Raw genomic sequence first — 11,882 nt, 5'->3', positions numbered from 1 at the left:
CTGTTGATCCTTTTAAGGCACAGATATGAGTGGGATCGTAAATCACTCTCCTGTCATTCTGAGCCTGAATCACTGGAAGAGAAACCAGAAACCACGATCAGAGGCATAACATCAGAGGACAGAGGAGAATGTGTGGAGGTCACTTCCTGAAACAATAAATTGCTGCCACCATGATGTATTTTTGTAGGCTAACCGGGCGGCAACCTCTGGGACTGAAGAGTGAAGCCAATCATGGTGTGTCTTAAAGCTGCATTCCTGCTACTGACCACCAGGGGGCAACACCTCTGGTTTATGAAATGAAAACACACTGAAAGGGTTGGACCAGACCAGACAACACCTGGTAGAGACCTGTCAATCACCTTGTAGCCCCGCCCCTAAAGCATCCCCTGCTTTATGGTCTGTTTAACTCTAAATGACCATAATTTACGCAATGAACATCATGCTGTCTTGAAGAAGACTTATGTGTTAAAGCTGCATTCTCTCTCCTGACCATCAGGGGGTGACTCCTCTGGTTGTATAGGAGTCTATATAAATGACTCTACTTCTCTCTTGATTTATTCCCTCAGTACACATTGTAAACATGAGTTTATGTCTCAATCTCTGTATCACTGCAACACAACAGAGCACATCAGGAACCAGTCACACTCAGAACAACATCAGAGGACAGGCTCTCATGTAGTGAAGGAGCTTCAGTGTGTGAAGCTACGTTACTCAGAACATCTTACTTTAAGTCAGCGAGAGACGAAGTTTATCTGAACGAAGATTTATTGTGTCACGTTTCTTCTTATATCTTTACTTCTTTGTTGGGGACTTTTGTCTGTTTTAAAAAGGGTTATACTGTAGATAAAGATGTATAAAGTAAAGAAAGAGTACACGATGTACACATGATCTCTGCAGGTGGAAAGAACAGCAAAGTATTGAACCTGTCAACTTAAACACTGCTAATAAGATTTTTTTTTAAGATGAAGGGTGCAGTTCATGGTAAATATATTGTCTATGTGCTCTGTGGTTTTCTGTCTGTGGTCAGGCTGCTGCTGAGAAATGAAGAACTCTGAGGAGTTGGCAAATAGTGTGAACGTAGATAACAGATCACTGACGCAGGGCTTTTTTTTAAACATTTGACTGGTAAAGGCTTTGAAAAGTAGACACAAACACACACTTCAGATGTGAATTAAGTTTCCAAAAGTTAAATTCCTCGTTTAATGGTGATTGGTGAGAAGATCACCGACATGGCTCCTCTTTGGGCCCCTAGGCCTCTGAAGAGCCGACAAACTGTCACTCAAAGAGACACAAACCAACCAGGAAGAGACTTAGAATGACAAGAAAGAAACATTAAACGACTACAAAGAGGCAAAGCAATCAAAAAGGGATTAAAAAACAACTGTGATCTGCTACTTCACCACTAGATGTCGCCAGTCCTCCACACTTCCCCTTTAAGAGACGCTGTTACAGCCTCTCTGTCTCATGAATGGAGACGCTGGCTGAACGATTGTAGGAAGTTCCTCAATAGGATGAATTTTATTAAACTAATTATTCAGAGCATGTTTTCTTTGTTAATGTTCGTAAAGTCATTACTTTCATCCACATAAACACAACTTTACTGTCTTTGATGGTGCACAATTCTTCAGTTTATAAAGTTTATAATGTTAAAGTTAAAGTGTACAAAGATGCTGCTGGAGTTAAAAACAGCTCTGTGTTGGTCGTCCTGTCAAGACTTCAATCTAAAGAAAGAAAAGTTAATCTTGCACCACATTTTAAAACATAAAATCTGTTTATTAACTAAAAACACAGCTTCCTCTGTTTTTCTGAGCTGCACTAACGGCCTCACATATAAATATAGATGTACAGTACCTTGTACAGAGAGAAGGAGGAAAACGAATCCACTGGCTGCTGTTGAACTCATAGCTGCTCCTCTCTGTTGAATCACAGGAAGATTAAAACACTTCATGTCTTAAGTCACCGTCAACATTTCACATTAAAAAGCAGGATGTTGTCATGAAGTCAGCTCGTGTTCTGTGTTTGGTACAAAGGTGCTCCTTGAAACCGACCTGGCTTCCTCTATTTTTTCATTTTTAATATTCATGAGCTGACCAATGACTGTAAATCCTCAAGTTGAAATAAGAAAATTATTCTTGCAGTTTTGCAAACAAAGCATGAACTTCTTAAAATGATGTTGCATGAAAATGACAGTGAGAGAGTCTCTGTGTGTCTCTGACACAATTTTAGTGAGATTTACTAATTTCTTTCTCCCATATTTTAAGTCTAATTTAATTCCAGTCTAACTGGGATACTGGGCTGGATGCTGATAACTGGTCCATGAATACAGACATGATGTACATACAGTATCATGGTAATCATGATTCTCAAGGAAAAGTGCTCAGAGGCTTTCATCAGTGTGCAGAGCGGATGTTACGGTGAGGTTGATATCTAACACGTCACAGCTTCCTGTTTGAGCTTCTGGAGGAGTTGTAGTCAAATAAAAAAAACATGTGAGGTGATTCATAATACTGATGACAAAACCTGCTTCCTTTATTACTGCAGACACACTACAGACGTGTTCTATGAGAACAAAACCATGAAGTTAGTGAAATCAACAACGTTTAAGTTGTAAGGTAAAACTACTGATGAGATATTAAACATAAAACATGCACTTTATTAGTCCCCTTGGCGAAATTCTTCTCTGCATTTGACCCATCCCTGGTTAGGGAGCAGTGGGCAGCCCGGGGAGCAGTTGGGGGTTGGGTGTCTTGCTCTGGGACACTTCGACATGTGGGCTATGGGGGGACTGGGGATCAAGCCGGGTACCTTGCGGTTTCGGGACGACCACTCATCCCCCTGAGCTACAGTCGCCCCAATTTTGTTTTAATAAGTGATAACATGACGAAGCATTGCTGTGCAAAACAAATAATACATCAATAATAAATGTAACAGAGAACGAGCTGTGTGAGGCTGTACTAAGGCAGAGCGCTGCTCTAAGCTAAATGCTAACATGCTCACAATGACAATGCTAACATGCTGATGTTAAGCAGGTTTAACCGTGTTAACCCCAGAATCAGAATCAGAAACCGTTTACTTGCCAGGAATGTTTACGCAAACAAGGAATTTTTCTAGGCTGAAGGTGCAAGCATTAGACATGAGACGTTAGACGAGACAGACAACAATCAACAATCAAGTCACCGTAAACATTTCTACATTAAAAAGGAGGATGTTGAAGTCAGCTTCTGTCTTCTGTGGTTATTTTTAAAACTTATCAGGGTGTTTAAAACCGGACTGGTTTCCTTCCTTTTTTCTTTATTAATGATGTCAACGATGCATCAACTTCTGAAAATATAGTTTATAGAAATAACAGAATGTCATCTCATGACCCTCTAAATGTCAGGTGATCGCTAAAGTCAGTAGGATTCACCTTCCAGAGAACACAAAGGTCTTGACATACAATCATGTACAGTGACCTGCTCAGAACAGCACTACCTATTCTGGCCACAGGAGGCACCACAATTGCTAAAATACTCATTCATATTAAAATGTTCACTAGTAGCTGTTTCATGTGAAGCTTTTATTTTGTATAAACATCAGTGATATAGTGGGTGGGCTTATGTTCACAATAGTAATATGAACTTGCTTTTTTTCTCCTTTCCAATTCTTTGTTTTGGACTTAATCAGAAAGATTCACTCTAAAATCTTGCATAACGCATAATGCATAATGCATTATTTCCTCATTTTTGTCATAGATGTTAATGCACCTTTTGTTGCGGTGCCCCTTCACATGTGTGTTTTGGAAAGGTAATAGACATGTTTGTTCATAACAAGACTGGAGATAAAAAAGTATGCCTACAGATATTATCACTTATTAGAATGTAACAATAATTAACCTTTAAGTTTCATGGGACATTTCACACATATAAGGCAAGATTATCTGAAGCCTTCTAAGCTTTCTTACTTTCTTATGTTTCCAGTTGAATTAAATTAGTACATATATGCATTAACCAAAATGACAATCCAAATTTGTAAAAAAACCCTGATATTTTGAGGGCAGTTTTAGTTTTGGAGCTCTGCAACTGTGTAGCTTTTAGTTACTTCTTCTCTGCATGATGAAACATGATACAATAAATGTGTGTTAATTCTTATTTTTCTTACTAAATAAATGTGATGACATGTGCTTTTGCATGTGGTGCTTGAGTGTTATTCATGAGCGCCTTTTCTTTATGTTTATGTCCTTTCCTCCCGATGAAGCTACCGAATTCAAACCGACCAATCACAGCGCGGGGGCGTGCGAATCAGACCCAACGTTCGAAGAAACGACCAATGGCCAACGAGGTGGGCGGGGCCTGAGGGACAACAGCGGAGGATTCAAACGGAACATGGCTGCGGGTAAAGATGTGGACGAAAACACACACAACAGAAGGTAAGAACGAATGGAAGCTCGCGTTTATACGTTCGTACGTTTTAAAGGTCATGGACGTTCACACGGTGGAAGCTTGACTCGCGGCTAAAGCGTAGCTTTTTCTGCATTTCAAGCCGGTGAACGTACGTTACGTTAGCGAGGCTGCTTGACGAGGGCTGTCACTCTCTGACGTCAGCCGTCATTTTTACGTTAGCGGAGCTGGACGTTAGGTCGGATATCTACAACTTAACGGACCAAACTAGCAATGTAATGTTTATTTTTATTATGTATTTATTTTAAGTGGGAGTTATCAGCTTGCGTTGGCCGACGTCACCACTGTTAGCTTAGCTGAGGGGTCTTTACGTCAGTTACCGTTTGGGCAAACTGATGTTACGTCGTTGCGCGTCATCTAAGAACACTTTACGTTAGCTAGGATCATTTCACTGACATTAGGTTAGTGATGCAGTGCTGTGGAATTAAACCACTGCTCCTGTGTTTTGCATAACCTTTTGTACGTTACAGTGACATCAATAAGCCCTGCATCACTTCTTGCCTTTGTTCAGCTTGTAGTGGTTTAAGATGAGCTGAAATTAACTTTTAAAGGGTGTTATAACGATTTTTAGAGATAATTTAAATGTCTTTTTGTGGCGATGGAAGCAGCTTTCTAAATGTTTTTTGATGTCCTTTCATGTTCTATTATGCCGTTCTTTTGTTCCCCTGTTTTTGTTTGTTTCTTTTATTCGTTTGTTTGTTTGTTTTCTACTCCATTTGCTCTTTTTGGTTATTTTTTTGGTTTTGTTATATTCATTGTCCTTTTTGTTTACCGTTATTTAAGTTAGGTATGACTGCTTTTCTTATCTGTAGAGAAATTTGTAAACTTTGTTTATAACGGTGCTATATTAATAGTTATTATTATTATTATTATTAAAGTCTGTGGAAAAATAAGCCCAATGACAACGTCATCATGGTTATATCCTCTTGGGCTATTTGACACAGCATGTATTCTGTGTACACGCACACATTTTAATTAATATGGAATTTAATAAAATATCCCTAATTGTTTAGATCCACTAGTTGTGGAAGCATACACACATCTGTGGATTTTTAAGAATACGTAGCATGTGTTTTTTAATCATTTCTGTATGACGTCATCTCCAATACGAGGGGAAAACAGTTAAAGATCCCTCTGTGTGTGTGTGTGTGTGTGTGTGTGTGTGTGTGTGTGTGTGTGTGTGTGTCATCCAGAGGTACAGTGTGCAGTATGGTGATCAATCATGAGGAATCACCGGGCGGCTCTCGCACTGGCCGACCGCCGGTCATCTTCAACCCAGACTTCTTCGTGGAAAAACTCCGCCACGAGAGCCCTGATGTCTTCCTGGAGCTGGTGCTGAGCAACATCACTCGCCTCATCGATCTTCCCGGGACGGAGTTCGCGCAGCTCCTTGGCGAGGAAAGCCCCAAGACCCCAACAGGCGGAAACGGTGGCTTCTTTCGCTCCTTCAACTTCCTCAAACGCAAAGGTCAGAGGTCAACTAGATGACGTCTAGAAATCACCACCAGGCACAGTGAACATCGCCCTCTGTTTTTGTCCATGATTTGATATTTACAATTTTTTTTTTACGCTGACAAAAACACACTGAAGGATGTTTGATCTTGTGTACCAATATGTTCTCAAACGTGATTCATGAGATGCCGTCAGATTAGTTTTTTAGCCTTTATATCAGGTGTGAATTAGTTTGTTGAGACTGACCCACTGTAGTGCAAGAAATGGCAGCGCTTTGACAGTAACCTAATATTTACCCTCATCTCCTCCTAATACTTTCAGATAAAGGTGTTGTGTTTGGAACCCCGCTGACTGAGAGCTGCATTGCACAGATCTACCAGCTCATTGAGTACCTCAGCAAAAGTGAGTCATCTAAACACACAAAATATATGTGAACGTTAATTGTCTCCAAAGCGAACGTTCGTAACTGCTTGCTGGTGTTAAAAGAACAAAATCCTCAAATAATAAAATAAATGTTACACCAATGATTGCTTTTAAACCATGAACAACCTTTTAGTCTGCCATCAGTTTGTTATCACGGCAGCATATTACTTTTAGCTGGAATAAAAAAAGAAAATTGACAAGAATGAGTGAGCACACGTGTAATCAACTACTGTATTCTTCTTTACTGTTTTTATTACTGTTTTACTGTTTAATTATTTGACTTTATTTGTATTTACCATGTGTCTCATGTGTGCTCTGCTGCTGTGATCCTGCAATTTCCCCACTGCGGGACTAATAAAGGATTATTTTATCTTCTTTTGCACACTCAGATCTGCACGTCGAGGGTCTGTTCCGGGTGCCGGGGAACAGTGTTCGGCAGCAGACCCTGAAGGACCTCCTCAACAGCGGGGCCGACGTGGACCTGAAGTCTGGAGACTTCCACCCCAACGACGTGGCCACGCTGCTCAAGACGTTCCTGGGAGAGCTGCCCGAGCCTCTGCTCACACACAGACACTTCCACGCACACCTCAAGATAGCTGGTAGGAATACTGGACGATTTAAAAAGAAAAGCAACATTAGCTGGACATTTTAGCTATAAAAAAAACTGTTGCATTTTTACAAAGAAGGACTTCTGAAATTCGTCTTCAAAGAGGCTAATCAAATTCTTAAATTGTGCAACAGTGTTCGTCACGGCCAGTTGCCACCCAGCCCCCCCCACCCCGCGCCTATTCTCGGACAACAGTTTTCTTTTAAACGTTTCCAACCAAAGGGTTGTTTAACTTCATTTAAATTGCTACAATACTGTAATCCTTATGAGAAGAGAACTATGGTTAAAACATTTTTTTTAAGTAACCGTTAAATTTAATTAATTACGTAAATGACGTAACTTGCCGCGGCGATCGTAACGTTTCACTAAAACGTTAATAAGTACCCTTTACAAAGTCGGATTTCAATAAGACACACGTCCCCGTAACTCTACAGGCTTGTCGGAGTCTAACAAATCAATCAGAAATCCTTAGAAACCTATTAGTACCTGTTAAGTCACAAAACGGCCGGAGTCTTTTTTCTTCTTTTGCCGGCGGCCTCTTCTGACTCCTGAAGCCTTCCTGGTCAGCCCACATTTCTAAAACCATGCCATATGGCAAGTGCGAAAGCTGATGAACATTTTGATTCCCAGCATGCCCAAATCGGCCAATGTTTTGCCATAAAATAAGTAATTTTTCCATTTTTGAACCGAACGACACAGTTTCTTGACCGAAGCTCCTTCCTAACATGCCAATGCTTTGTTTGATTGTGATTTTTGCAGAATCTTTCCAAAAAGGTGTCTTATTAGTATGTGGGCTGTTGTTAAGGCTGTGAACCATACCGTTTTAAAAACCTGGGAACCGCTCAAGGAGGCATTTTTGGGGAATCTGGCTCATACTCATGCTGGATGTTCATAGTTATGATCAAATATGGTTTAAAGGTTGTTTTTTTGGGGGGGGGGTATACATGTTTTTCGCCAAAAAACTCAAAAATAGAAATCATATAAAATAACACGAGTATTAGAACTCATTTGGGGTTCCTCGACTACTTGAACACGGGGGGGGAAAGAGCTGTATTGTTTTTTTAACAGGAGGAATACGGATTTTAGTCAATCTAATCACGTCTTCCCTTCCTTGCCCCGCCTCCAGATATGACTCTGTTTGACGAGCACGGCAACAAGACGGCGATACCCAACAAGGAGCGTCAAATAGAGGCCCTGCAGCTGCTCTTCCTGCTGCTCCCTCAGGCCAACCGGTCGCTGCTCAAGCTGCTGCTGGACCTGCTCTACCACACCGCCAGGCAGCAGGACAAGAACAAGATGTCCGCCTTCAATCTGTCGCTCATGTTTGCGCCGCACGTCGTCTGGCCCAGACATGTAAGTGTTGTAGTTTATGAGTGTATAAGGATGAGGGGGGCAAGGACCGGGGGCTTTTAACATACGACAGAATCATGGGGGAAGAATGTTTTGCTCAATTTGGGAGCACAACTTTTTTAACTTTAATTATTAGCGAAGTAACGGATCATAAAACTCACGGATCGGATCTGCAGGAATTAAAAATGCGATCCATACAGACAGATACAGATAACTTTGTTGTTTGACTATAGCAGCTGTCTGTCCCAAAAGATAATTTCAACTGCTTTGAAGTCAGTAAACCATAAAAAAATACTACATTTTTTACACACAATTAAAGTTTTTATGATGTAATTGATTGTATTTATAGAAATAAATCTGGTAATTAGTAGTTTTTTGTGACGTAATCTTAGCGTTTGGTGTAAAAAGCTCATAATTCATCTCTAATATCTATTTATGTTGTGAGACTATTTCCTTTATTCAACTGGATTTAGTTTCATCACCAAGACCTAATTTTACTAGATTACATGTGAAAGTTATCATGTACCTTCAACCAGTACTCATTTTCACTGAGCAGAGCCTGAACGCATCATAATGTAACTCTGTTAGCGGTGCTGCTAACATTACTAGCTCTCCTCCTGTTGGTTCTCTGTTAGCGGTGCTGCTAATATTACTAGCTCTCCTCCTGTTGGTTCTCTGTTAGCGGTGTTGCTAACATTACTAGCTCTCCTTCTGTTGGTTCTCCATTAGCGGTGCTGCTAACGTTACTAGCTCTCCTCCTGTTGGTTCTCCATTAGCGGTGATGCTAATGTTACTAGCTCTCCTCCTGTTGGTTCTACGTTAGCGGTGATGCTAATGTTACTAGCTCTCCTCCTGTTGGTTCTCCGTTAGAGGTGCTGCTGACGTTACTAGCTATCCTGTTGGTTCTTCGTTAGCGGTGCTGCTAACATTACTAGCTCTCCTCCTGTTGGCTCTATGTTAGCGGTGATGCTAATGTTACTAGCTCTCCTCCTGTTGGTTCTCCGTTAGCAGTGCTGCTAACCTTACTAGCTCTCCTCCTGTTGGTTCTACGTTAGCGGTAATGCTAACCTTACTAGCTCTCCTCCTGTTGGTCTAAACCAGGGGTCTCAAACTCGCGGCCCGCGGGCCATTGCGATATTTTGTGGCCCCCTACTTGACATCAAAGTTAAGTGTTAGTGCATTTTTCTGAGGTTCACGCGCGCGCGGCCCCGTAAGATAACGGTTTCTGCACGTTTCCATTATTATCTCCGTGAAAAAACGGAGTAGAAAAAAGATTCAGATACTGCTTGACGCGCCAAAGTCTGGAGGTTCCCCCCACTTCTCTGTGTGATCATAGTGCCTCTCATAAGAGCTCACAGCGTCTGTGTCCAGCTCCACCTTTCACCTGATTTGTTGATTCAGGTGTCAGTCGACATTTTGTGTGAAACTACCCAATGAACACTCAGGAAATCCCTGAGGACCCACCCACATACGCTGCAAAGATACACTGGTTTTTATTCAGACAGACAACACCCTACCACCTGAGGAAAAAAAAACCTTGCAGTGTACTAAAAAAAACAACACTGGCCACAGAGAGACGGCAGCTCTGCTCCGCTCAGCTGTTCACTTTTACTCTGCGCTAGACACATGACCATGCGCTGGTAAAGAGTACACAGTACACACACATACATACATACAGAGTACTTATGTTGATCTTGTTCTGAAAACTGTTCTTGAAAAAACAAAACTGAAACATGCGCATTGTGTAAACATTGTGAATAGTTCGTTTTTCTAGAGAACATATTTTGACTCAAATGTATATAGTACATATTTTGTTTGAAAACAAAAACTGTTGTATTATTAATGTTTCAAGTGCACACACCCCATGAAGCTTGATCTGTAGTACGAAGTCATTTCTCAGTCCCGAGTCTGTTGCAAATGGAACTTATTGACTTGCAGCAGAGATCTAAAAGCTAAACCAGACATGATGGACCATTTCTGAGAGAATTGCCTCCATCCTTCCCTGAGCTGACAAAAGTGATCAGTCTGGTCATGCACCTTTTTGGAAGCACATATCTGTGAGAAACCTTTCTCCACTATGACCTTTAATAAATGCAAGTACAGGTACAGGCTTAGTGATGCCCATCGTGAAGCTGTACTCAGGGTTTCACTGTGACCTGGATCAGGGTTTCACTGTGACCTGGTTTAGGGTCACTGTGACCTGGTTTAGGGTCACTGTGACCTGGTTTAGGGTCAATGTGACCTGGTTTAGGGTCACTGTGACCTGGTTTAGGGTCAATGTGGCTCAGCTGTGTGAGCAGAAGCGCTGCCAGGTGTCTGGTAAGAAATAGAATAAAGTACAAATGTATTCAGGTTTTGCATTTGCTGGTTTGGTGCAGTTTCAATAAGTTATTTAAAAAAATAAAATATATTTGCACTGTTAAAAACTATTATAAAAATGTATAGAAACTGCTGGTTGCCTTTTTTCTGACGAAAATATGTTATGAATGTAAAAAAAAAAAATTGCGCTTTCTGTGTGGCCCTCCGATGAGATCACAATACCAGCGGTGGTCCCAAGCCAAATTGAGTTTGAGACCCCTGGTCTAAACACTGATTGGTTGTTTAAAAAGTCACATGATCAGAGGAACATCCATGACGTCCTGATCACATGTTCTACTGAATATTGGAGGATAACTTTAGTTCACACTGTGAAGTACGGATCACAAACAATTATTCATCCACCTAAAGAAAACTGCTGTCTACTTAAACATTATGCTTGAAGCCACTATGTGTAGACTTGAAAAGAACCGGTTACATTCTGTCGCCCCCTAGTGGTAGTATCAGGAAAGATATTTATTGTGAGCTTTTGCTGAAACTTACTTGCGTTTTCCTCTTCCTCTTAATGCTATTTATCCATCTCTATTGTTTTATCGTGATATTATCCATTATGTTGGGTAGATAGGTAAGAAGCAAAAGGTGTATTTTAGATTTTGGGCTGAACTGAGCCCTTTAAGTGACATTGTCCTCCTGTCCCATTGTGGTTGAAATGTCCTGAACGCAGCTCTAAGTGATTAAATGTGTGTCTTCTCCTTTAGATGACGGCCACGGACCTGAAAGAGAATCTGAAGAAACTGAACAGCAGCATGGCCTTCCTCATCAAACACTCACAGAAGCTCTTCAGGGTGATTATGGACATGATACCGGACAATTAGAGTTTCATTGTTTTCTGATGATAAAGACACTAAATGGGCTCTAGAAACGTACTTTGTGAGGGTTTAGTGGATAACACAGTGGGTGAGTGACTGCTGCGTCTCCTTCAGGCTCCAGGCTACCTGCGGGATTATGCCAAAATGCACTTCACTGGGACCAACGCTCTGCAGACCAAGGTCAGCCTTCACTTCCCACTCCTTCCTTTCACTCTGAACTTCCAATCAAATGCAGTTTTAAGAGAAGACGCATCATGAATGTCAAATCTGAGTAGAAATTGCATTTTTCTCCTTTAAAAAAAGTGAAATGTTTACCAACGGTGTAATTTAAACAACACAATTTCAAATACAGTGTTTCTTGGTTGACGCCAACATGTCATTTACACACACACACACACACACACACATGAAATATTTTCCATTTTAAGT

At 41.0% G+C, this 11,882-nt stretch overlaps 1 protein-coding gene across 1 annotated transcript in view; it reads left to right on the top strand.

The window, feature by feature from the left end:
* Window positions 1–4,361: 4,361 nt before the first annotated feature.
* Window positions 4,362–11,882, top strand: part of arhgap19 (Rho GTPase activating protein 19) — a gene marked incomplete at both ends in the record, with an annotated part of 14,039 nt that continues 6,518 nt past the window's right edge. The window contains 7 exons of the mRNA XM_079219907.1: window positions 4,362–4,405; window positions 5,630–5,904; window positions 6,210–6,290; window positions 6,701–6,910; window positions 8,045–8,271; window positions 11,343–11,429; window positions 11,568–11,633. Coding sequence (XP_079076033.1) covers window positions 4,362–4,405; window positions 5,630–5,904; window positions 6,210–6,290; window positions 6,701–6,910; window positions 8,045–8,271; window positions 11,343–11,429; window positions 11,568–11,633 — 990 coding nt within the window. The remainder of the gene's footprint in view (window positions 4,406–5,629; window positions 5,905–6,209; window positions 6,291–6,700; window positions 6,911–8,044; window positions 8,272–11,342; window positions 11,430–11,567; window positions 11,634–11,882) is intronic.

Source organism: Taurulus bubalis, assembly GCF_910589615.1.
Source record: "Taurulus bubalis genome assembly, chromosome: 6".
Taxonomy (NCBI): Eukaryota; Metazoa; Chordata; class Actinopteri; order Perciformes; family Cottidae; genus Taurulus; species Taurulus bubalis.
The sequence above is the reverse complement of the archived record's forward strand: the minus strand, read 5'-3'. Positions and strand labels throughout refer to the sequence as shown.